This window comes from Phycodurus eques, chromosome 6 (genome assembly GCF_024500275.1).
Source record: "Phycodurus eques isolate BA_2022a chromosome 6, UOR_Pequ_1.1, whole genome shotgun sequence".
NCBI classification, from domain to species: Eukaryota; Metazoa; Chordata; class Actinopteri; order Syngnathiformes; family Syngnathidae; genus Phycodurus; species Phycodurus eques.
Genome location: NC_084530.1, coordinates 3,005,596 through 3,033,337, shown reverse-complemented (window position 1 = coordinate 3,033,337; position 27,742 = coordinate 3,005,596). Strand labels below are relative to the sequence as shown.

Here is a 27,742-nt window from a genome sequence, read left to right as displayed (position 1 = left end):
AACTAGTATGAAATGACTTAAGATTCTTAAAATAATTTATTGTATCTTACAAGTTTTGTCTTGCTGTAAAAAGTCAAAACTGTCGTAACGTAAGAACAGTAAGATGTTTTCACTGGAAATAAGATAAATTCACTAGGTCAGTTTTGTGTTTTTGCAGTGAAAGGATGTTGAACTTTTACTGAACATTAACGATAAAGAATTTCACAGACATCAATTTAATACAACAATCACAATTTAAGAATGCCCTTTTCCAGTAAATAATGTGCACGAATGATGATCAATATAATTTTTTCAACATTTTACTCTGATAATTGGCAACCCCAAAGCATATCCTACTCTTAAGTTTGCAATCATTTCAACCATTTATATTATGTTAATCATCAATATATTAATTATTAATTAATTATCACGCCAACAACATTTTTGTTGTTGTATAATTTCCACTGGCAGTACAGAAACATCAACAGAAATGGTGAAAGCTCCATTGTAATGGACCCTTCTTCAGTGAAAATGAGTCTTTGTGTTATCCTGAGTAAATCTGCTAAAAAAACAGTTTTGAAATTTAAATAAAACTTGCTTAGTGGCCTTTTGCATGTGAACATTGTAGTTTAAAAAAAAAAAAATTTTGTCTCTTGGTGTGTTTGAAAAGTTTCATGTAAAACAACAACAACAACAACAACAACAGAAAAGACTGTCATTTACAGGCCATACCAATAGCATGAGATTTCCTCGATGATAGAAAATTAAGACCGATCCATTTTGCCTTCAATATAAAATGGAAGTTATCTTAACAGGTTTCAACAATTATTTATTTTTCACAAAGTGAAGTCCCCAGTTTGCTGTATATTCCAGGAACATTATCATATAAATATATACAGGTGTACATACTTTACATTAAACACAGATATGATGAGCTGTCAAAGATGTCATAGCCCTCACTTTGTAATTTGGTCACTCCAGCTAATCCAGATCTTTAATGTAGCAACTTTTCATTTTATCTGTTGACTCTTAAGCACAACTCTGTGGCAGCAATTCCCATTACATACACACATATGATGAGAAGGTATAAAAAAGAAAAGAAAATCATTTATCATCATTCGACATCATAATTGGAAGGAACTATCCTTGTAAAATAACAAATGCAAACAATCCCACAGGTTTTTTTTTTTTTTTTTAAATATTTGTGCAAATATTATTTAACAATTAAATAATAATAGTTACAGGTCTTAATAACAACACTGCTTAATTACAGAAGCTACATGATTGACTATGATGTTCAAAAACACTAAAAAGTCTACTGTATTGCTGTTTTGGGTCGCTGAAGGTTTCATGATTAATATGTTTTGTTTTGTTCCAAAGCTGCTATTGCATCAATTCTATTATCATAGCATAAACCTTGTTTTTGGTTTTACTGCATTTACATTGTAGGTAAAGTTCAGGCCAGTTTTGTGCAGCAGAATCCAAACATTTGGGGATTCTGTTCTGATATGACCTCCACGGTTACAGTTGTATACGCCTATGCTCTTCAGCAAGGGGCAGTCCATTCGGCGATGATCAAGCAGACATGGGTTCATAAGTGTGGAAGTGAATTCCTTTGGAGCACGTAATCTTCATCACAGCACCGTTTAAACTGGTGTCGGTGATCAACCTCATCATGCCTTCTGCTATCAATGATGGCCTGGAGATAGGTCAAAGGGTGAAAGTAGAGGGGCGTTAAATGACATTTTAAAAATAAGCACTTGAATAAGCATGTGTGGGGACTGGAGAAGAGTGTGTACTGGCCCATTCACTGATACATCTCTGGAAAGGGCTGTTTACTATTACAAAGCTCTACCAGCATCATGCATTAAAGCACAAAACACGCTCCTCAGAATAGCAACTGTTACAGTATATTAGCCTATTTTAAACTGTGTGAGTTAGTTTTCATACTGTGTTTGACTGTCTGTCATTAATGTAATTACCTCTGACACTATAGGTCCACTGCATCGTTATAATGTGAGCAATTATGTATTATGAGCCACTTCTTGGCTGATTAACTTTACTCAAAAGACAAAACATCTTTCCCCACTCTAGGCAACATAAACAGCTTGACTGAGACAGGAATGGAAACAGAATAGGGTGGTTTCATGCTTTCTTCCATACTTTCTTTCGACGAAGGTACTTGAATGATTAAGATCTGGATTATCTAGGCATGTTTCAAATGTGTGATTGTTGCATTTAGTTACATTTTGTGGCCAGTAAATCTGGACACCCTACATTCATCAATCTATTGTTCACACCTCTTTTGCGATGTACATTAATAAACCACAGTTAGCATGCTAGTCAACTAAATAACGATAGGTTTCTGTGTGATGATTCCAAATGACAACATGTTGATGCTGGGACCATATTTGCATTGTAAGTGCCCTGTATTCAAACAACACACTAAATCAGTGTTCTCAAAAAATACTGAGCACTCCAGGTACCACCATCATTAAAATAAAGTTGTGTGGCAGGTAAGGTCCAAGTGTTCGTCAAAAATGAAGCAAAGGCTTTATTCCTAAAAAGTGGATATAAAATTGAAAAAATTACTTAATTAATGATTACTTGAAAGTAAAATATACATAAAATATACTGTACTGGATTAACAAAGTTTTTTTTTAAGTCACTGTAGCTGGGATAGGCTCCAGCACGCCCGCGATCCTTGTGAGGATGAAGCGGTACAGAAAATGGATGGATGGATGAACCATTATGCACAGTTGGAATATTGAATTCAGTGAGTCTTTCACATACCACTAGAGGGAGCTCGTGTGCCATAGAGGTACTTGTACCACAAGTTGAAAATCACTGCATTAAATCATCCTGTACAGTTAATAATGGTTTAAAGACAATGACGGTTTGGACCTGGAACGAAATTATTTCTATTTCCATTAATTCCTTTGTGGAAAGATTCCAAATCAAAACAAATCAGTTGTCAGCCACTATCTCGAAAGAGATTTTGTTTAACCTTAGTGGTTCCTCTTTAACAGTAGGCAAGTGTATCATTACAGAATGAATTACCTACTGTATATGGTTGTATGTGTGATAGAGAGCAGACTCACTGTAGAACTCCAAACTTTTTCATGCTGCTCTTGAAATCATCCTTGAATTTGACAAATTTTCCCATGTATTCCTCCTGTTCTACTGAGTGGAGCAGTGGGGTGTCAACAAAGGCAGGGCACAGCACATTGATACGCACGCCGTAGTCACTCTGAGAAGATGCATCCTGTAAATAATGACATTGACGTGTATGTACTTTACCACTAGCTAACTACTAATTTGGTGTGTGTGTGTGTTTGTATGTGTGTGTGCTTCTTACAGCCATAACTCTTGTGAAACCAATGACTCCATGTTTAGTAGCTGTGTAAACAGGCTGGTGAGGAGAGTGCAGGAAGGCTGCATGGGAAAGAACCAGAAAAGACAATAGCCGTGTTAATGTTAATTAATCATATAGCCATAAGCTCACAAGAAATATTAACAGCTCCTCCTTGAGCCGTCACCTGTTGGAGGGACCTGTGTGTCCCAATGATCCTTGGAGCAAAGTTGTTCTAGGCTTTATGCCCCTAGTAGGTTCACCCAAGGAGAACAGGTCCTAGGTGAGGGATCACACAACGCATGGCCCTACGATGAAAAAAATGTTTTCCCCCACGGGTCATCAGCACCCCCCTCTGTAGCCAGGCCCGGAGGCTGGGCTAGATCGCGAGCGCCTGGTGGACTTTGCATCAGTCTGTCGTGATGAGGAGGAAACTGACCTGGGAGGTCAAGCTCTCAATTCCCACCCTTGCCTATTGACACAAGCTGTGGGTAGTGACCGAAAGAACAAGATCACGACTGCAACCAGACAAAATGTATTTACTTTGCAGTAGAGCTGCACGATTATGGACAAAATAATAATCACTATCATTAATCACGATTATTCCTCGTTAGGGAAAAATTTGTATTGCACTACTTTTTAACAAACACTAAGCAACATTTTCATTTCAAAATGAATCTTTAAACAGAGGAAATGACAGATAATACTTAAAAAAAAATAAATGTACCCCAAATATTTTACTTTACAAGGGCTAACTGAATAAATGTTCGATGACAAAGTGGAATCACGAATTCCAACTCAAAAGAAGCAAATACAGTTAATGCATAGAAGGCAATAACAAACTGCAACACTGTCTTTTCATTTGAAAATCTCCATCGTCAAAAGAATGAATTGTCAAGGACGGTACATCTCTGTTGTTCTGCTTGACCATTGGTCAGTCATGCACGGTCATAAACGGCAAAGAACTTGACAGTTGTGATTTCCATCTCCATTTACACCAGGGTTTTTTTCATTGCGGTCAGGCCAGCCGAAAAGTCAAGGCAGCTGCTACGACGATTGTAAACAGTGTCTGTAACATGCCACCTCTCTGCCAACGTGCTGTGCGGTCCAATTTCAACATAAAATATATATATATTACTACATTGGACATCAATGCTATTTTAAGCTTTTATTTTGAAGTTGGAACAGAATTTGGAAAGTTGGAGCTGAATGAAGTCTTAACTGTGCGTTCGCCCCCTGGTGGCTGGCTGACGCGGTTACGGGCAATGCTGCAAATGAAGTACTTTTCATATGCAGCAGTGCCTGCATTTTAAATGTGAAAGATCGCCAATGATCAGGCTCATTTAACCGTGGCAGCCAAAATTGCGATCACAATTAAAATTCGATTAATTATGAAGCCTTACTTTTCACGGTGTCCAGGCTCTAAGAAATCGGATGAGAAGCTTGGTTGTTCTGGAGGGGCTTAAAGTAGAGCCGCTCCTCCTCCACATCGAGAGGAGCCAAATGGGATGACTCGGGAATCTGGTTAATATGCCTCCCAGTTAATAAGGGGTGACGGCTGGGTGAGGGATGACGTCTGGGTGACGTGCAAAATGCTCAGACACCGCGAGAGAATGCAACATTTCCCAGACGAAATTTTGGTAGCTATGCTGCAAAATCAGATTAGCAACCTCGAGACTTAATTTCCTCCTCACCCATTTTTGTTTTCCTCTTATTACGGGGCTGATAATTATTGATTACTTTTTCCCATTCCCTACTGACGCCAAGATACCATCATGGAGACACTCGAATATTTAATCGACGGATCGTTCGATCGCTTCGTCATGCAAGCTAGTGGAGCCCACCATGACGACCGCAGCAATCCGCTGAAAACACAAAACGCTAACTCCTCCACTAGCACTGAAGATTTACTACCCGGCTCACCCAACAACCATATTCAAGTCCTCTCCTACATTGACAAGAAGCAATCACGTCTCGATCTATTACACCAGGTGATTAAGTAGCTCAAAACCAGCTTGGACCAACAAGTCAGAGAGCTAAAAGAAGACAATGCCGAACTTCAGTCAGCCATGAAAGCGATGACAACGGAAGTAGAAGTTCTCAAGAAAGAAAACAAAACAAAAAAATCAAAGAAACAATGCTGGACTTACAGTCAAGAAGCATGCGGGATAACCTCATCACCGTGGAATCATCACCAAATTCGAACATTTTCAGCAGAAAGTCTTCATGAAGTCAAAAGGACAGGAGCTGAAGGGTACACAGTTTGGGATGAATGACCAGTTTCCACACGAAATCAACAAGCGACGCAAACTCTCAAATGAAGAGGTCCCGGAAACAAGGAAAACGAAAACGAAAAAAAAAAAAATGCCTCAGAGACAAGACATATCCCCATTGAGATGTTCTGGCCATGTCTCACCAGGAGGAGGCCCAGGTAAAGACCAAGGCCACGTTGGAGAGATTATGGGCTCTATTTTTGCAAACTGTTCGTCAGCTCTGCACCTGAGACAGGTTAGACCGGTCGGTGTTGGTCATTTCCTAGATAAGCGGAGGCCGGCGGATCTGAGAATGGATCAGCTGCGCCACACTGGGAGTGTTTACAGTCGACTTCAATAACCACCAATCAAAGCGGTTCCTCTCATTCCGTTTAAATGTGATGCAACACACGGTCTCGACAGAGACATGGCACCATTCCCTATGCATAAGAGGACAATGCAGTATCACAGCGATCTGTGCGTGAGTGAAGCATTGTCACTGCTCTTGCGCGGTGTGGCAACAAAGTTAGTGGGCTCCCTTATTAAATACGGAATAAGATGATGATAACCGCTAGTGACTTGAATACTGTATGTCTGGGAAGCTCAGTATCTGTCTGCTTGTGCCCCAATCAAAGTATCCAAAATTACATCAGAACAGCGGTCTACCTTGCGCCAGCACTTGGATGTGGTCTGAGCAGGAGTAAGTTTAGATCGACTTTCTGCCACCAAAGGACGCTCCCTCTGCTGCGCCAGAATGCCCAGCTTGCCGCAGACTGGTCTGTCAAATTGACAAACACACACAACAAGCCACGTGCTTGGAATCAGGATACGTTGAGGAGGAATATAGACTGCAACAAGCAGTTTGGCAGTGAATTCCCTCGGTAAATAAAATGGCCGGCACTTCAGAGCCATAAACTCCAGTAGCGGGGAGCTGTGTTGAATGACTAAGATAGCGTCCCGGCACCAGGCGTCATTGCCAGGCGCCATTGCCGCCGCGAATCTTACCTCCCTCAAGAGTTCTGTCCGCTCGGTAGCATGCTAGCTGGCCGAGCTAAATGGCGCTGTCTGGAACGTTGCTGTTAACCAATCTTTCCACAAAGACAAAAACACAGCACTCTCTCACAGTCTTATTGGTAGAGCGGAGCAGCCGAATGTAATCCAGCTTGTTGTCCAGAGAGCGTACGTTGGCTAACACAATGGAGGGCATAGCCATTTTATGTGGTTTAGCCGCTAGCCTAGCTCGGATACCTCCACGCTTGCCCCGTTTCTGCTTCCTCCTCGCCGTTCATGGTCACCCCCAGAGCGGAGGCGACGCAGGAATGGGGGTCGCAGCTGTTGTAGGCACCCGGAGCAGACCGGAGCTCCTCAGTGAGAAGATAGTTTAACTCCGTAGAAGTAATTCTGCCGATGTCGAGCAGAAGCTTACGACTGTATCTGCGTCTTGGAACATGTTGATGTGACGAAGATGGACTAAAACACTGATGTATAGGACGAAAAACACCGTTTGTTTGGGACAGAGAGCAGCCGCTGCGTATGCACGCGCCGCCATCTTGATAGATAAACAAGGAAATATGCTGTCCCTGTGCCTGTGTGAGTTTTCTCCAAGTACTCCGGCTTCCTCCCACATTCCAAAAACCTGCATGGTAAATTGATTTAAGACTCTAAATTGCTTGTAAAGGTGTGATTGTGGATGCGAATGGTTGTTTGTCTATGGGTGCCCTGCGATTGGCTGGCGACCATTTCAGGGTGTACCCCGCCTCTCGCCCAGAGTCAGTTGGGATAGGCTGCAGCACGCCTGCGACCTGACCTCGGATAAGAGGAAGAAAATGGATGTATTATTATTATTATTGTTGTTGTGGTTGTTGTTATTATTATTATTATTATTTAATAAGGCGGCATGGTGGACGCCTGGTTAACACATCTGCCTCACAGTTCTGAGGACCGGGGTTGAAATCCCGGCCCCACCTGTGTGCAGTTTGCATTTTCTCCCCGAGCCTGCGTGGGCTTTCTCCGGGCACTCCGGTTTCCTCCCACATCCCAAAAACATGCATGGTAGGTTAATTGAAGTCTCTAAATTGCCCCTAGGTATGAATGTAAGTGCGAAAGGTTGTTTGTTTATGTGTGCCCTGCGTTTGGTTTGTAACCAGTTCAGGGTGAACCCCGCCTCCTGCCCGAAGATAGCTGGGATAGGCTCCACCACACCTGCGACCCTTGTGAGGATAAGCGGCTTGGAAAATGGATGGATGGATGGAATTTGTTGTTTTGGTATTATAGTATTATAAAAGCCCATCAATCTATCAAATCTATCCATCCATCCATTTTCTGAGCCGCTTCTCCTCACTAGGGTCGCGGGCGTGCTGGAGCCTATCCCAGCTGTCATCGGGCAGGAGGCGGGGTACACCCTGAACTGGTTGCCAGCCAATCGCAGGGCACATACAAACAAACAACCATTCGCACTCACATTCACACCTATGGGCAATTTAGAGTTTCCAATTAATGCATGTTTTTGGGATGTGGGAGGAAACCCACGCAGGCACGGGGAGAACATGCAAACTCCACACAGGCGGGACCGGGGATTGAACCCCGGTCCTCAGAACTGTGAGGCTGACGCTCTAACCAGTCGGCCAACCGTGCCGCCCTATCAAATCTATTAAAGTTAAATACCAAACACAAATGGTATGTTAGTTTACATCTTGGAAACACAGAAAGGTCTGACTGAGTTGAATTAGGAAAAGGAGGCAAATGGGGGCATGAGTGATAAGTGGGCCAGATACACCTGTCAAAGACTCTCAAGTCAGCTCCCCTGATAAAGACTTATCACTTATGCAAGGGCTCTACATGTGTTTATTTCATATAGGAGTTAGTTTCTACATTTCTAGGATTTAATCCTCTTCTGTTTTATCCGACAGAACTTTGCTCATGTTCCGGGGGAGGCGGGGGACATCGAGTCCGAGTGGACCATGTTCCGCACCTCCATTTCTGAGGCGGCCGACCGGAGCTGTGGCCGTAAGGTGGTCTGTGCCTGTCATGGCAGCAATCCCGAACCCGTTGGTGGACACTAACGGTGAGGGAGGCTGTCAAGCTGAAGAAGGAGTCCTATTGGGCCTTTTTGGCCTGTGGGACTCCTGTGGCAGCTGATGGGTACCGGCTGGCCAAGCGGAATGCAGCTTTGGTGGTCGCTGAAGCAAAAACTCGTGCATGGGAGGAGTTCGGTGAGGCCATGGAGAAAGACCTCCGGACGGCTTCGAGGAAATTCTGGTCCACCATCCGGCGTCTCAGGAGGGGGAAGCAGTGCACCATTGACACTGCATATAGTGGGGATAGGGCGCTGCTGACCTCGACTCAGGACGTTGTGAGTCAGTGGGGAGAATACTTCAAAGACCTCCTCAACTCTATCGACACGCCTTCCCATGAGGAAGCAGAGTCTGGGTTCTCTGAGGCGGCTCTCCTATCTTTGGGGTTGAGGTCACCGAGGTGGTTAAAAAGCTCCTTGGTGGCAAGGCAAGGTGGATGAGATTCGCCCGGATTTCCTAAAGGCTCATGATGTTGTGGGGCTGTCCTGGTTGACACGCCTCTGCAAGATCACGTGGACATCGGGGACAGTGCCTCTGGATTGGCAGACTGGGGTGGTGGTCCCCCTTTTTAAGAAGGGGGGCGGGAGGGTGTGTTCCAACTACAGGGGGATCACACTCCTCAGCCTCCCTGGCAAGGTCTATTCAGGGGTGCTGGAGAGGAGCGTCCGTCTGGAAGATTCAGATTCAGAAGGAGCAGTGTGGTTTTCGTCCTGGCCGTGGAACAGTGGACCAGCTCTACACCCTCGACAGGGTCCTCGAGGGTGCATGGGAGTTCACCCAACCTGTCTACATGTGTTTTGTGGACTCGGAGAAGGCGTTCGATCGTGTCCCTCGGGGAGTCCTGTGGGGGGTGCTTCGGGAGTATGGGGTACCGAACCCCTTGATACGGGCTGTTCGGTCCCTGTACGACCGGTGTCAGAGTTTGGTCCGCATTGCCGGCAGTAAGTCATACTCGTTTCCAGTGAGGGTTGGACCCTGCCAAGTCTGCCCTTTGTCACCGATTCTGATCATAACTTTTATGGACAGAATTTCTAGGCGCAGGCAAGGCGTAGAGGGGGTCCGGTTTGGTGGCCTCAGAATTGCATCTCTGCTTTTTGCAGATGATGTGGTTCTGTTCGCTTCATCAAGCCGTGATCTCCATTTCTCACTGGAGGGGTTCACAGCCGAGTGTGAAGCGGTTGGGATGAGAATCAGCACCTCCAAATCTGAGACCATGGTCCTCAGTCGGAAAAGGGTGGTGTGCCTTCTCCTGGGGTGGAACGGGAGACTTGAGTGTCTTTGATTCTTCAAAGAAGAATTATGCAGCAAAGATGGAAAAACAGTTTTGCGCTAACAACTCTAAATCAGTCTGGCATGCATTCCAATAGCTGACAAAAACGATCCACCCCAAGCTGAGAACAATAGCACACTAGCCAACGATTTTAATACCTTCTACTGCAGATTTGAAAAGAACACGTTCACACCCCACAACCACCCGGCCGCACCACCGACCACAATCACACCTCTGACTTCTGCTTTAACCATCCATGAACAGGATGTGAGACGCATCTTCAAACAACAAAAGATTAACAAATTGGCAGGCCCAGACCATGTGTCCCCATCCTGCCTCAAAGTCTGCACGGACCAGCTCGCTCCAGTCTTCACTCAGATCTTCAATAGATCTCTGGAACTGTGCGAAGTAGCATCCTGTTTCAAACGCTCCACCATCATTCCAGTCCCCAAGAAACCTCCAATTTCGGGTCTAAATGACTACAGGCCTGTCGCCTTGACATCTGTGGTCATGAAGACCTTTGAACGTCTCATGCTGGACCACCTCAAGAGCGTCACAGGCCCCCTGCTGGACCCCCTGCAGTTTGCCTACCGAGCAAACAGGTCTGCGGATGATGCAGTCAACATGGGACTGCACTTCATCCTAGAACACCTCGACAATGCAGGGACCTACGCGAGGATCCTGTTCGTGGACTTCAGCTCAGCGTTCAACACCATCATCCCTGAACTCCTTTCCTCCAAGCTTCTCCAGCTCAGCGTCTCACCTGCCATCTGGCAGTGCATTAACGGCTTCCTGACGGGCAGGACACAGAAGGTGAGGCTGGGGTAGGCCACCTCATCCACACGCAGCATCAGCACTGGGGCGCCCCAAGGTTGTGTCCTCTCTCCGCTGCTCTTCTCTCTCTACATGAACGACTTCACCTCAGCACACCCGACTGTCAAACTCCTGAAGTTTGCAGATGACACTACCGTCATCGGCCTCATCAAGGACGGTGACGAGTCGGCATATCGACAGGAAGTGCAACGGCTAGAGCTGTGGTGCGGCCGACACAACCTGGAGCTGAACACGCTCCAGCAGAGGATGTACTTCCTGCGGCTTCTGAGGAACCACGGCCTGCCACAGGAGCTGCTGAGGCAGTTCTACACAGCGGTCATCGAATCAGTCCTGTGTTCTTCCATCACAGTCTGGTTTGGTGCTGCTACAAAAAAGGACAAACTCTGACAGCAACGGATAATAAAAACTGCTGAAAGGATTGTCGGTACCCCCCTACCGACCCTTGAAGACTTGCACGCTGCCAGAACTAAGACAAGAGAGTGCAAAATCCTCTCGGACCCTCCACATCCCAGTCACCAGCTCTTCCAGCTCCTTCGCTCAGGTAGGCGCTACCGATCAATGCAAACGTGAACGAGCAGACAATCCAACAGCTTCTTCCCTCTTGCAATCAACTTCTTAAACTCCTAACCTACAATTGCATTGCAACATGCTGGCAATTGTTTTGTCTTTTTGTCTTGCGTTTGTCGTCACATTTCTGTGGGGCCAATTATACATTACTCGTGCACTCACTGTAGTGGTTTGACCACGCTGCACTATTTGCATTTCTGTTGTTGACCAATACTGGCCACTCATGCCAGAGTATCATCTGCTCCATTTGCACACTGATTGAGGAGTATCTGCAACATTTGCACAATCAACATTTTCCCAGATTATCGTACTACTTGCTTGAAGTCTCTGCGCCCTTTGACAATGGTCATTGCACCGGACTATTGCAATATTAGTCATTCGAACTACTCTAAGTGCTAGAGGACTCTGCATCTTTTTGCACAATTGTAAAAAATAATAATAATAATGTACCGGGATTACCAGATAACTAGCAACCCTTTATTGCTCAGTGACTGTTTTTCTCAATGTCTTTATGTCTCAAAAGTGTTCTCTGTCAATTGACTGTCTGTTGTCGTACAAGAGCGGCTTCAATTACCAGAGACACATTCTTTGTGTTTTTTGGACAAACTTGGCAAATAAAGATGATTCTGATTCTGAGATCAACAAGCGGACCGGTGCACCGTCTGCAGCGATGTGGACTTTGTATCGGTCCGTTGTGATAAAGAAGGAGCTAAACCCGAAAAGCGAATCTCTCAATTTCACGGTTGATCTACGTTCCTACCCTCACCTATGGTCACGAACTGTGGGTCGTGACCGAAAGAACGAGATCCCGGATACAAGCGGCCGAAATGAGTTTCCTCTGCAGGGTATCCGGGCTCTCCCTTTGAGATAGGGTGAGAAGCTCGGTCATCCGGGAGGGGATCAGAGTAGAACTGCTGTTCCCTCACATTGAGAGGAGCCAGATGAGGTGGCTGGGGAATCTGATTCGGATACATCTGGTGAGGTGTTCCCGGCACGTCCCACTGGAAGGAGACCCTGGGGACGACCCAGGACACGCTGGAGAGACTATGTCCTTCGGCTGGCCTGGGAACGCCTCGGGATCCCCCTGGAAGAGATGGATGAAGTGGCTGGGGAGAAGGAAGTCTGGGCGTCGCTGCTAAAGCTACTGCCCCCACGACTCGACCTCGGATAAGCAGTACAAAATGGATGAATGGATGGATGGATGTTTTATCTGTATGTCTTGAATCAAAGCAAGTTATGATATGATACTTGTGGGACAGTCCTGTAGATAAAAGGACTCACAAAAGGGTAATTCTTGTATAATAAGGCTTTGTGTGTAATTTTAAAGGAGCATCTCTCTATTCATCTGGTGTATGAATTCCTGAATATGAAACCCATCTATGAACATTTTTGTTTGCTCTCGAAGGTGCAAGTACTGTAGGTGACAGTCAGGGACGTACTGTGCCAAAAATTCAGCCCGGGAAATTAGATGGCGAGGCTCCCGGTGCGCACAACTGCAGACAGAATTGTTTTTTTGTTCCTCCTGCCTTGCAATGAAGGTCTCATCATTTTTGCTGTATAGACTGTATGCATAATACAGTTGCCTACCCAGTACGGCAGCTTTCCACACGGCATCTCTACTGGTCTGGTTATTGCTGCTCCCTGTTCCATTGTCTTCCTTCTCCCCCAATAAGACCACCACATCCTCCTCCTCCTCGTTCTCTCGTTTTCCAAGACCAGCACCACCACCTCACTGCCACCATGGGGTCACCCAGTCCCTCAATAACCACTCTGCTAGTGACCTTCACCCCTGATGCTACTGCTGCTAATAATAATAATAATTATTATAATAATAATAATAAATATACTTTCTGTACCGCTCATTTGTTCATATATCAAATAGTATGTAAGTATCCCTTAATTGCTTAAAAGTGCAAATCACAAAGTCAGGTCACAGAGACTTGATCATTTGCTGATGGTGAGCAACAACAAGAATCAATGATGCTTGCAATACATAAGGGCTAAAGTAGCTAACAATTTTTGTGTACCAAATCATTTAGATCTAATGTTTTGCCATTTTCCCACTGTGGCCACCTGTAGTCATGCATCTGGATCCATGCTCCACTGAAAAGATCTGTCAGCTTTTCACATTTTGGTTCACTTCTGGTGTGGGGGTAATGGGGCGCAGACGCTTTGGCCTTGTCTGCTGCTGAACAATAATTGTTTGTCGCACCGCGCACGGCACAACAGCAAGGGTTCGACAAAGTCACGAATCATAAACACATGCTGCAGCTTGCAGGCTATACTCTATACCGGTACTCCGGCCGGAGTACCGGTACTCCGGCCGGGAGTTGTCCCGAAATTTCCAATTGCCTCCACGCCTGTGTGGTGGCAGTGTAGTCTATTTCTCTACATTCACAGTACGCATGTTCGTGTGTGTAACTGCTACCTGCCATAGAAGATACGTTGATTATCGTGCCTCCTTCCTTGCCATGCTCCTTACTCATATGTTCCAGAGCCAAGTAGGTCCCATTTATTACAGAAGTCTGTAATGAAAGGGACAACCTCATCATGTGACATTCCTCACAATAGAGAAGTGCAGCACACAAGCAGGAATTAAAATGTTAACTTGAATAACTTCCAAATAATGTGTTTAAAGTAGCATTTCCTTCAACCAACTAAAGACTGTCTTTACTTGCCTCCCAGCACATACCAGGAAAACTTGATAGAACATCAGATAGAACCCCTGGAGAACAAGCACTAGTTGTGTTTGTTGATGAAGAATTTCCTCTTAAATTATCTCAATATGCAAAGATGGGAAAGATAAAAATGTTTATTGGAAGTGCTCAGCCAAATTGAGAAAATATGTACAGTAGCTCCAAAAAACAGCACAAATAGTCTTCAGTTTTAAGTCTTCAACTTTCTTTGACCTCCTTTGACGCACTACCTTCTTTGTCCAAAATAAAACCTCTGGCTTTGCATTGCTATGATCCGCCTGATTTTTGAAATTTCATGAACAAAATGCAGGACTAAAAATCCATCCATCCATTTTCAACACCACTTATCCTGGTGAGGGTTACGGAACGGTGGAGCCTATCCCAGCTGACTTCAGGCGAAATGTGGACTACACCCTGAACTGGTCGCCAGTCAGTCACAGGGCACATACACGGACAACCATTTGCACACACATTCAGACCGTCACTGAGCGGGAACGGAACCCACACTGCCCGCACCAAAGTCAGACGACTGTACCGCTACACCATCAGTGGCAGGACTACAAAAAAATTTTAAATTTACATTTAACTTTCAACAAAAATATTACACTCACAAAACATGACATTTTAATAATGTAAATCTCTTTTTTTCCTGGCTTGCCCAGCCTCTTGTTGGTAGGCAGAGTCTGTAGCCTGCTAAATCACAATTTTTAAAAAAGACAGTGCTGCTCTCTAGGCTATTTGAATGACAAACTAAGGGTTGACAGCGTTATAGCCCTGAACAAATAATTGGCAGGAAGAGGAAGTCAGTCAAACCGGACTTAGGAAATAACTCCAAACACAGCAAGTACTATAAGGATCATGAGATCTCATGATCATGTTTATTTCTACACATTCATTTAACAATTCAATTAAATCATATCTTATCGTGCACAATCCACTGGCAAATATGATGAAGATACTCAAACCACTTTTTGGGGGTAAGCCACTTCTCACCAAGCTTTGCGTTACCATGATGACTGGGTGTGGAATGTTTCTTGTGCTCAAGCAGCAGACCTGTTTATAAAGAAAAAAAGTGAATTCCTTGTGTGTTGTGTGAAGTGAAAAAAAGGGAATTCCTTGTGTGTTTTTTTGGACATACTTGGCACAATAAAGATGATTCTGATTCTGATTCTAATTCTGATGTGAGAAGCACTAGTCACGTCTGAGAAACACTATTCAATGAGGCATCTAAGAAATATAGTAGTTTCTCTCGTGGATGAATACATTGCCAACAATTCAACACCAAGTATTCAATAAGCAGTGCCTGTCCATGCCCACCATGTCAGTTTTGATTAATATCTAAAGGAAGTAGTATGTGCAGTAGAGGATGTACAGACTAGTTGACAAGTCGACTTTACTGCTCCACAATGATGTTTAGAGGATGATATTGACTAGTAGCTTATCATATTTTGGCTTAAGGAGGAGGCAGAGCTACATGCTGTAATAGATAAGTGCCTTGAATGAAATTAGGCTGTCACATTAATTCACTTAAATCGTACTTCGGCGGCCGTAGGTGTGAATGTGAGTGCAAATGGTTGTTTGTTTATATGTGCCCTGCGATTGGCTGGCAACCAGTTCAGGGTGTACCCGCCTCATGCCCCAAGATAGCTGGGATAGGCTCCAGCACGCCCGCGGCCCTAGTGAGGAGAAGCGGCTCAGAAAATGGATGGATGGGTGGAAATCGTACTTCTGTTCTGGATGTCGCGTCATTCACTTATACACACAATGAGGATGGTGTATTTTGCCTCAAAAGGAAGGAAATTGCTCATTCACACACTGAGGATACAATGGCCTTACATTTTTATTTAAGGGACTACCGAGGATATTGGGATTAAACCAGTAACCTTCCAGTTGACAACCAATGGAGTACCTCAGTCAAGCTACCACCAAGAAAATTAAATAATAAGTCAGAGACTCATGTCCACCCTCTCAAGGCCATGAACAAGCCACAAAAGCCTTGTTTCCACCAAGCAGTAAAGTTTGGTTGTTTCCAGTTTTGTATTTGCATTATCAAAAATTATAATTAACAAATATATATGAGAGATACCAAATCCCTTTTTAGCACCTTTGTCTTGATACAAAAAATGTACCAGGTTCCTAAAGTATGGTTTGAGAGAATTGTCACATTCTGCAACAACACAAATTGAATGAGAAGAACACAAAAACTCTCTTTCTTATAGTGTTCTATGGAGCACATTGAAGACTGTGGTCTCACCTAGCAAATATAATAAACTGGAAATCTATTAGCAGATTATCATCTCACCAGGTTCACTTGTATGGTCTTCTCCCAGTTCTTTTCATTGTTGATTCCAGCATTGTTGATGACAATGTCTAGACGACCAAACTTGTCTACTGTGCTCTGGAAGGCATCTAAACAAGAGAAATCAATAGCTATTAGTGAATAATTTCAGACATTTGTACCGCTCCATTCATTTTCTGTACTGCTTAGCCTGGAGCTTAGTGCTGAAGCCTATCCAAGCTGACTTTGGGCAAGAGGTGCGGTAGACCCTGGACTGGTCGCCAGCCAATCACAGGGCACAAAGAGACAAACAACCATTCACACTCACTTTTACACCTATGGACAATTTAGACTCTTCATTCAACCTACCATGCATGTTTTTGGAACGTGGGAGGAAACTGCAGTACCAGGAGAAAACTTACACTAGCACGGGGAGAAAATGCAAACTCCACACAGGAAGGCCGGAGCCCAGATTTGAACCCACGACCTCTGAACTGTCAGGTGGATGTGATAATCAGTCTGCTACTCGTATCACAAGTGACAAAATTTGATAGCAAAGCAAAGCAAATGTATTTATATAGTGCATTTCATGCACAAGGTAACTCAATGTGCTTTACATGATTAAAAGCATTTAAAAAAAGAAACAAAAGCAGCTTATAAACATTTAAAACAAAGAGAAAAAGAGAAAAGTACAATTAAAACAGCATACAGTGCAAGAAATATAAATACCCACTTTTATAATCACAATCGTTTAATGCAGGGTTTCCAAAACCATCTCAAGAGCAAAATGAGAAAATGGTTACTATCATTTCTCAAGTATAATACGCACTTGAGAATATGCACCCCCCAAATCGTCCTTTCGCAGCTGATTTTTTTTCTTCTTCTTGTACCTATGCATCATATGCCCACCGAATTGCTGGTATCCATGCAAAAAAAAAAAAAAAAAAGCATTATCTACATATAAATTTGTATTTTATTAGGTTTTTTTTAAAAATAAATTGGTAGTGAGAAAAGCACAGCCGCTGCAACCTGGCAAAAAGGTGAGTGTGGCCATTGTTTTCCCCTTTGAAGTCCACGGCACTGCATTTAGGTGCTGAGGGAACTGAGTGCTAGTTGCGGTAGTGGCGTCAGTAAAAGTTTGGTGGGGTACTTATGCACGAGGGGTCCCTTCGGAGCCCACAGTGTTTGTATGAGTCGAGTCATGCTGTATAGTCCACTGGGCGTACTGTTTTGCCGGCTGGAGAGGCTGGCAGCTGTGAGTGCTAGCGACAGGAGCTAGCAGCAGGAGCTTGCTTCCGTAGCGACACAGAGTAGCGAAGGGGTAAGTTTCATGAGCGAAATGTTTAAAGGTAGCCAACTGAAGACTGCGTTGCAATGGAAAGTAGGCAGAATGTATCAGATAAATAAAAGTTATGAAATTTTATGATGGCGGCAGGGTGGGCGACTGGGTAGAGCCTCTACCTCACAGTTCTGAGGACCGGGGTTCTATCCCCCGCCCCGCCTGTGTGGAGTTTGCATGTTCTCCCCATGCCTGTGTGGATTTTCTCCGGGCACTCCGGTTTCCTCCCACATCCCAAAAACATGGATGGCAGGTTAATTGAAGACTCTAAATTGCCCATAGGTGTGAATCTGAGTTTGAATGGTTGTTTGTTTCTATGTGCCCTGCAATTGGCTGGCAACCAGTTCAGGGTGCACCCTGCCTCCTGCCCGATGATAGCTTGGATAGGCTCCAGCGCTCCCGCGACCCTTGTGAGGATAAGCGGCTCAGATAATGGATGGATAAATGGAAATTTTATGACAACAGATATCACTATAGCGGCGCCCGTGAGACCGCCGGGATTCTCGGTGAGCAGCAAAAATTATGTTAATTCATTCATTCATTTTCCGTACCGCTTATCCTCACAAGGGTATGCTGGAGCCTATCCCAGCTATCTTGGGGCGAGAGGTGGGGTCTCCAGCCAATCGCAGGGCACAAACAACCATTCACACTCACATTCACACCTATGGTCAATTTAGAGTCCTCAGTTCATGCATCCTCCTACCATGCATGTTTTTGGGGCGTGGGAGGAAAACAAAGTACCCGGTGAAAATTCACGCAGGCACGGGGAGAACATGGAAACTCCACACAGGAGAGGCCCGTTTTGAACCCGGGTCCTCAGAACTGTGAGGCGCATGTGATAACCAGTCGTCCACTGTGATGCCCGAAAATTATGTTATTTTATATTAATTTGTAACTTTTGACATCATATTGGAATGAATGTACACCTTTTTCAGAACCCCTAGGTACCAATATACGTCTATACAATGTGAGGATTTTATTGTACCTATGTATAATACGCACCGTCAACCTTTTATGATTTTTTTTTAGAAAAAAAAAGCAAAAATAGTGTAATATACTAATAATTACAGTACTTCCATCATTCAGTTCCAACAAACAAATCAACAACCTAAAAATAACTCAATAACATATGCACCTACCTGAAAATCAATAGAATAGATGACAACAATAAGTATGGCAATTGGTGCTCTTATGTGCTGTCATATTGGTACAAATAAACTGGTCGGGTATAATGTAGTGTAACTTTTACTGACCAGTGCCTTCTGTTGAACAGAATTGTCATGCAAGACAACACACTATAACAGGCTGCAAAAAAATCCAAGCTGCTGTGAGTATAAAGGGAGAAAAGGTAATGGTCTGGCCACCATCATCCCCAGATTGTTCATTTAGAACCTGTGAAACATCCTTAAAAGGAAGATCTATGTGATAGAACAGAAGTTATACCTCCAAGCAGCCACTCTTCATCCTCATGAGAGACAGGAAAACTATCCATGGGCTAACCATGCAATTACAAAGGATGAGTTGTTAAAATAAATGTATAAGAGGAGTTTCTCTTATCCTCATAGTTAGGCTTAAGAAATGGGTGGGCATATCAGTGATCCACCCTAAATGGTTCATATCTTATTTACAAAATAGATATTTTTCTGTGATTGTTGGCCCCCAAGGTTGATTGAAGACTCTAAATTGCCCGTAGGTGTGAATATGAGTGCGAATGGTTGTTTGTTTCTGTGTGCCCTGCGATTGCCTGGTGACCGGTTCAGGGTGTACCCCTCCCGAAGATAGCTGGGATAGGCACTAGCAGCCCGCGACCCTACTGAGGATAAGCGGTAAAGAAAATGGATGGTTGGATGGATGTTGTTGTTGATAAGTCAGAGTAAGGGTCAGTCTTAGGGCACATCCCTTTTGCGCCCGACATCATCTTTCCTCTTAGAGATATAAGCAAATTTGAAGGTACAGTATCTCATACCACTTGTATGTGTCATGAACGGAACAAAGGACAGGACCCAAAATGCACGACTCCAATTCAAATGGACAGTTTCAAAAAGAGAGGTTTAATAAACGGGCAGATCATCTTACGATGAGTCGACATGGAATACTGGAACGGTACAACGAACTGGCGACCAGAAAGAATATGACACGAGGTTAAATGCATGGGGTAATTAGGGTAAACGAGGCAAAGGTGGGGAAGATGCTCTCAGGAGCAGGTGTGTACGAGACAGGGGGAAGACAACAACCATAACACACACCCATGACAGTATCCCTCCCCCCCAGACGGCCCATCCACGATAAACCCAGACGACACCCATGAACGGCCCGTAGCCCTCCCAGTCCACCAGGTATTGAAACCCCCTCCCCTTCTGACGAGACGACAACAGCCGCCTCACCATGAAGACAGGGCCCCCATCCAGGAAACGGGGGGGAGGAGGGGGCCTGGAAGGCGGGACCAGAGGGAACTCCCGAGCAGGCTTGAGCAGGCTGACATGAAATGCAGGGTGGACCTGCATCGACCTTGGGAGCCTAAGCTTCATGGTGACAGGGTTGATGGGACTCCACCCGGAGTGGAATATGCTTGGTGGAGAGCCAAACTCGCTGACCCACTTTGTAGTTGAGGGCCGTTGTCCTCCTACGGTCAGCTGCGGTCTTGTAGGACCGTCCTTGGCATAGCAGCATTTGGCGCGCTCGCTCCCAGGTCCTCCTGCAGCGTCTCACAAAGGTCAATGCAGATGGAACCATGGACTTGGGGGCTATGGCAGGAAACAGAGATTGTTGGTAACCATGCACAATGTGAAAATGTGATAGACCAGTGGATGCAGAGGGGAGAGAATTGTGAGAGAACTTCTCACAGCTTCTGAGTCCAGGATTGTGGGTCCTATGAAGCGAGACATTGGAGCCCAGTCTCCAGGTCCTTGTTCAGCCTCTCAGTTTGTCCGTTGGTTTCAGAATGAAACCCAGATGACAGACTGATGGTAGCACCTATTAAACTGCAAAACTCCTTCCAAAATCGTGAAACGAATTGGGAGCCACTATCAGATACCACATTCTTGGGAAAACCATGAAACTTGAATACCTGGTTTATCATCAATTCTGCAGTTTCTTTAGCTAGCGGGAGTTTGGGGGCCACATGTTTCATCATAGTGTCCTGAAGCTCTGACAGTCCCTTTAGATGAAGGTGGAGGGCAGCAAGCTGCTCATCCTGCATCAAGATGCATTGAGCCTGCGCTTGAAGGGCTTTGCGCACCGGGTCTGAGTCTGCTGGGTCCATGTTATGGCCAGTTCGTTCTGTCATGAACGGAACAAAGGACAGGACCCAAAATGCATGACTCCAATTAAAATGGACAGGTTCAAAAAGAGAGGTTTAATAAATGGGCAGAGGTCGGTACACAGGCAGGCAATCCGAAAAGGCAACAGTATCCAAAAAACGTGAGGCAAAAAGGCAAGGTCAATAATCAGAACAGGGTCTAGTCTTACGATGAGTTGGTGAGGTGGAAACAAGGAATGCTGGAACGTGACAACAAGGTACAACGAACTGGCGACCAGAAAGAATGAGACACGAGGTTAAATGCATGGGGTAATTTGGGTAAACGAGGCACAGGTGGGGAAGATGCTCTCAGGAGCAGGTGTGTACGAGACAGGGGGAAGGCAACAACCATAACACACACCCATGACAGTATGCAGATGACCAGATTTATTTTTTTCTTTTGAGATAAGTCCAATGCATGATTGCTTGACTGCAATTAAGAATTGCAAGACTCACAGCTCGTTGCAGTTGAATATTGCGAAAACTGAAATATTAAAGATTGCCGCCGATAACTTGGCTTCTTAAGTTGCCACATGTTCAGGATCGCTTTCATAAAGTGTCTGTCCCAATGGAAGAAACTTTGGGGTCATCTTAAAACTGTAACCCATTCCTCATTTTTTCCACCCCAAAATGTTTCAAAGCTTGGGTCCATGTTAGTTCATTCACGATTTTGTCTTGTCATGTCTTGACTATTGCAATTCTCTCTTTAGCTATGTAAAAGCTGAAGACAAAATGATTCAGCAGCTGAAACCATCAACGAGCTGTCTTGACTCTATACCGTCTAACCTTTTCAAAACTATTGCGAAGTCCATGCCAGTCGATTTGTAGCAAATAATCAATTGCTCACTTCATCAGGCGAGTTTCCCAAACCTCTGAAAGTAGCTACCAATGAGCCACTTTTGAAAAAACAAGAACACTGGTTGCTTCCATGTAAGAAAACTATAGAATCATCTCACACCTCCCCTTCATGGCCAAGATTGTCAAGAAAGTGTTTTTTAATCAACTCAGCAATTTCTTGAAGATAAATGTTTCCCACCCCATCATAGTACAGAATCAGCTCTTATCAAAGTGCTCAATCATATAAAGCAAAGCAAAGCAAATTTATTTATATATCGCATTTCATACACAAGGTAACTCAATGTGCGTTACATGATTAAAAGCATTTAAAAACAAAGAAAAAAATACTTATAAACATTTAAAACAAAGAGGACATTTTTTAAAAATTAAAATGAGAAAAATAGAAGAGTTTTTAACCTGGACTTAAAAACATTTACACTTGAAGCTGACGTCACTTCTGTTGGCAACTTATTCAATTTTTGTGTGCAGCATCAGAATCAGAATCAGAATCATCTTTATTTGCCAAATATGTCCAAAACACACAAGGAATTTGTCTCCGGTAGTTGGAGCCGCTCTAGTACAACAGACAGTCAATTTACAGAACACTTTGGGGACATCAAGACATTGACAAAAAACAATTGTGCAAAAAGATGCAGAGTCCTCTAGCACTTAGAGCAGTTCGAACTACTAATATTGCAATAGTCCGGTGCAATGACCATTGTGCAAAGGGCGGTGAGACTTCAAGGAGTGTATGCGGTTTAAAGTGACGAGTAGTGCGATCATCTGGGACAATGTTGGTTGTGCAAATGTTACAGATACTCCTCAATCAGTGTGCAAATGGAGCAGATGCTACTCTGGCATGAGTGGCCAGTATATGCAAATAGTGCAGCATGGCGAGACAACTACAGTGAGTGCACGAGTAATACATAATTGGCCCCACAGAAATGTGACAACGAACTCAAGTCAAAAAATTGCCAGCTTGTTGTAATGGAATTATAGGTTAGGTGTTTAAGAAGTTGATCGCAAGAGGGAAGAAGCTGTTGGAATATCTACTAGTTCTAGTTTGCGTTGATCGGTAGCGCCTACCTGAGGGAAGGAGCTGGAAGAGCCGGTGACCGGGGTGCAGACGGTCCGAGAGGATTTTGCACGCCCTTGTCTTAGTTCTGGCAGCGTGCAAGTCCTCAATGGTGGGTAGGGGGTTACCGACAATCCTTTCAGCAGTTTTGATTGTCCGTTGCAGTCGGAGTTTGTCCTTTTTTGTAGCAGCACCAAACCAGACTGTAATGGAAGAACACAGGAATGATTCGATGACCGCTGTGTAGAACTGTCTCAGCAGCTCCGGTGGCAGGCCGTGCTTTCTCAGAAGCGGCAGGAAGTACATCTTCTGCTGGGCCTTTTTGAGGACGTTGATGTTGGTCGTTGATGTTGGTCGCCCACTTCAGGTCCTGAGAGACTGTAATTCCCAGGAACTTGAAGGTCTCGATGATTGACACAAGGCAGCTGGACAACGTGAGGGGCAGCTGTGGCGAAGGATGCCTCCTGAAGTCCACGATCATCTCTACAGTCTTGAGCATGTTCAGCTCCAGGTTGTGTTGGCCGCACCACAGCTCCAGCCGCTCCGCTTCCTGTCGATATGCAGACTCGACACCATCCATGATGAGGCCGATGACAGTGGTGTAATCTGAAAACTTCAGGAGTTTGACAGTTGGGTGTGCTGAGGTGCAGTTGTTCGTGTAGCGAGAGAAGAGCAGTGGAGAGAGGACACAACCTTGGGGCGCCCCAGTGCTGATGCTGCGTGTGCATGAGGTGGCCTCCCCCAGCCTGACCTGCTGTGTCCTGCCCGTCAGAAAGCTGCAAATCCACTGGCAGATGGCAGGTGAGACGCTGAGCTGGAGAAGCTTGGATGAAAGGAGTTCAGGGATGATGGTGTTGAACGCTGAGTCCACGAACAGGATCCTCGCGTAGGTCCCTGCACTTTCGAGGTGTTCTAGGATGAAGTGCAGTCCCATGTTGACTGCATCATCCGCAGACCTGTTCGCTTGGTTAGCAAACTGCAGGGGGTCCAGCAGGGGGTTCCAGAGATCTATTGAAGATCTGAGTGAAGACTGGAGCGAGCTGGTCCGCGCAGACTTTGAGGCAGGATGGGGACACATGGTCTGGGCCTGCCGCTTTGTTAATCTTTTGTTGTTTGAAGATGCGTCTCATATCCTGTTCATGGATGGTTAACGCAGAAGTCAGATGATAGTTGGGATAGGCTCCAGCAGTCCCGCAACCCTTGTGAGGAAAAGCGGCTCAGAAAATGGATGGATGGATAACGTCCCAACTTCATTGGAATTGGGGTTTTATTTATCACCATCTTGGAGTCCTTCAGGTGTTTTTTAGCAAACTCCATGCAGGCTTTCAAGTGTCTTGCACTGAGGAGAGGCTTCCGTCGGGCCGCTATGCCATAAAACCCCGACTGGTGGAGTGATGGTTGACTTTCTAGAACTTTCTCCCATCTCCTGACGTCATCTCTGGAGCTCAGCCACAGTGATCTTTGGGTTCTTCTTTACCTCTCTCACCAAGGCTCTTCTACCCCGATTGCTCAGTTTGGCCATACGACCAGCTCTCGGAACGGTTCTATTCATCCCAAACGTCTTCCATTCAAGGATTATGGAGGCCACTGTGTTCCTAGGAACATTAAGTGCAGTAGAATCTTTTTTGTAACCTTGGCCAGATTTGTGCCTTGCCGCAATTCTGTCTCTGAGCTCTTCAGGCAGTTCCTTTGACCTTGTGATTCTCATTTGCTCTGACATACACTGTGAGCTGTAAGGTCTTATATAGACATGTGTGTGGCTTTCCTAATCAAGTCCAATCAGTATAATCAAACACAGGTGGACTCCAATGAAGGCGTAGAACCATCTCAAGGGTGATTAGAAGAAATGGACAGCACCCGAGTTAAATATATGCGTGTCACAGCAAAGGGTCTGAATACTTATGGCTGTGTGATATTTCAGTTTTTCTTTTTTAATAAATCTGCAAAAATTTCAAAAATTCCGTATATTTTCTGTTAATATGGGGTGGTGTGTGTACATTAATGGTGAAAAATTAACTTTAATGATTATAGCAAATGGCTGCAATGTAACAAAGAGTGAAAAATTTAAGGGGGACTGAATACTTTCTGTACCCACGGTACCTTTGCCTTCAGCTTTCTAAACAAAACTTCACTAAACCTTCTCCACTTACTTCATAATGCCGCTGTTAGTCTTACGCCAATAATCTAACAAGTTCAGCCACATCTCCTGTTCTGTCAACCTTGCACTGGCTCTCTGTTCATTGGAGTTAGTCAAAAAAATTCAACAGTCACTTATAGAGCACTTAATGGTCAGGCTCCTATATATTTTAGATTAAGTGTCAAAGTATGGGTCGATTTGGGTAACTGCAATCTGCTTGGTGCCTTTTACTTAAGGTCACTGCACACTTGGTTTACAGTTATACTAAAATATATATAATATATAATAATATAATAATATATATCTAAATTATAATAAAAAAGAAAAGTGACCCCTGAAAATGTATTGTAGTATACTGTGAGAATTAAAAAAAAAGTTATATTACGTTAAATTGAAACAAATTTAGATGTTTTGTGATCATCATTATAGTATGATATACTTTTAGTATTAAAAATATTATGATTTAAGGTCAGTGATCACTTATTGTCAGTGAGTGTCATATTACTTACTAATTTAATATGAGATTTCAAGAAGCTCAGGTTGCAATAAATGACACTGAGGGGTAAATGTTATGGAATCTACAATACTGTATATGACAGCAGTGTGTACATGTTTTATTCACCAATCAAAACATTGGAGATTAAACTTTCCATTCAGAATAATTCAGAATTATGGACAGCTGCCGAGCAAGCTATTTAAATAGTCAAAGAAAGACAACAGTGAAGGGCTATAGTGTGAATAAGGCTGTCCCACAACGAGGAGCCAGCTTGTTGTTTATCTCCATATGAGAGCACACAGATCAGGTTACATCAACTACTGACGAAGCCCAAGGTGGTAAAACCTGCATGTGTCAATAGTGGCTGCATTCCACACTTGGCCACCCAACAATTACAAATAAACACACCCGACTTATGAAAAATCATCTTTTCGACACACACTAATCAACAGCAGTATCGCTAGCACACATTTAGAAGTAACCTCAAACAGCATTCCACAGCTGTCAGCCTCCAGGGTTTTACTTTCAGTGTCACACATCGAAACCTGTTTCCTTTTGTTAGTTGTCTCACTGTTTCAAAGCCACATTTACCCATTTACAGTACACAATGTTCAACGTGCCGCAATGTCGAATCAACAGCAGAAATGCAGCCAAACAAGCAGCCATGTGACGACGTGCAAGACCAGACAAGCTTCATTTGAACTGAACTCTGATTGCCGCTTGTCAGTGAGATCCACAAGTGACCGGATTGTCACAGCTTGTCTGTGGCAGCCTTTCCCACACTTTCATTGTAAATGTCAGCATACGTGAGCACAGTAGCAAGAAGTCTCTCGAGGAAAAAAAAACAAAATAGACTACAGGTTGTAGGCTGTTCTTAGAAGTCACCTACCAGTTGTGTCTGACCGACTGAAACATTTTTACTGTTTCAAGTGTTTCCTATTACAGATTACAGGTATTAAATGTTTTCCATTACAGTATGTCGCTCCTGACATGATGAGTGACAGTTACCTCTCAGTGAGTCTCCGTCGGACACATCACACTGAATAAAGGTGCTGCTGCCATCTCCAAATTCAGCGTCCAGCTGTTTCTTGCACTCTTCACCACAGGTCTGGTTCAGGTCGACCACAGCTACCTGAAGGACAGAAGAGCTTAACCTCAAGTTAAACCTCAAAAGGAGTGTGCTGATGATATCTTTGTTGTCTAATTGAACGTTAAAATTGAACACACTGCAAGAACTCAAAAAAATCTGCCAATGGAACTAGTATGAACTGATTTGATAAGATTCTTAAGATAAGATCTTGTACCTCAAAGCAAGTCTTTTTGTTTTGCCGAAAATGTATTATATAAATTGTCTTAAAATCATTAAAGTCAGATGTTTTCATGAGAAATAAGATTAAGTCACTGGCTAAGATTTTCATTTTCGCTGTGCAGAGGCAACATTGTCAGTGTTTCATGCAACAGTTCCCCTCAACCTTTACTGTTGTTACTTTTTTCACCTCAACAGTCAATGTCTTATAACAATATTTTTAAACAGTGAATAAGATTAGGACGAAGAATCAGTGTCTCCAGGTGAAGCCAAAGCAGGTACTTCAAAACAGGTTGTGCAGCAAAGATAAGAGTCATGTCAAGAGCTGACTCTGTTCAGGAAAACACAATATGTTTAATGGCGATGTTACAATAGTGTGAGTAACCGTCAAATTGGTGAAAAGAAGCATTGAGACAGATCTGGACTGACCTTAGCTGAGCTCTGTAAGAGGGACTGGACTACGGCTCTCCCAATGCCTTGAGCTCCCCCGGTCACCAGAGCCACCCTCCCATTTAGAGACATGGTCCTATACACTCGCTCTCAATCTGCCGGTGGCCTTGAATTTTTTTTTTTTTTTTAGTTGTCCACCTACCTGAGGACTCACACTCCTATCTGATGCCTTCTCTCTCTTTTAAGACACTCAGAGCGCTCGCTCACTATTCTGTGTGTTTCTACTCTTTTGGTTGGGTTGCACTTTGCCTCCTTCTTTCCCTCCTCCCTCTTCATTGGCTCCCTCTCTCCTTCTGCTTATCAGGACAAACAAATGGTCTCTCTGTGTGTGTGAGAGTGAGTAAGATAGGCTCGTCATATAGCCAAAGTAAACTTCTGGATAATAATTACAGGTTTATCCAACAGTTGTACCTGCTTTCATGCCTCTCACTTTGGTCTCTTCCACACATTCTAATTCCTAAAACACAAACTATTTACATGTCACTATATTGACATGAAAGTA

The 27,742-nt window shown here is 44.1% G+C and overlaps 1 protein-coding gene across 2 annotated transcripts; it reads right to left on the bottom strand.

Moving 5' to 3' along the window:
- Positions 1–792: 792 nt before the first annotated feature.
- Positions 793–27,595, bottom strand: hpgd (15-hydroxyprostaglandin dehydrogenase). Of its 2 annotated transcripts, XM_061679101.1 has the most exons (8): positions 27,220–27,595; positions 26,493–26,616; positions 16,327–16,433; positions 15,018–15,077; positions 13,757–13,853; positions 3,338–3,414; positions 3,081–3,244; positions 793–1,678 (listed from the first exon to the last, which is right to left on the bottom strand). In XM_061679101.1, exons 1-8 carry the CDS (start codon positions 27,310–27,312, stop codon positions 1,555–1,557), a joined length of 846 nt encoding a protein of 281 aa, XP_061535085.1. In that variant the 5' UTR covers positions 27,313–27,595; the 3' UTR covers positions 793–1,554. The 2 variants fall into 2 exon arrangements, with proteins under 2 accessions (XP_061535085.1, XP_061535086.1); XM_061679102.1 differs by lacking the exon at positions 15,018–15,077 and having other exon boundaries at positions 27,220–27,578.
- Between the last annotated feature and the right edge of the window lie 147 nt (positions 27,596–27,742).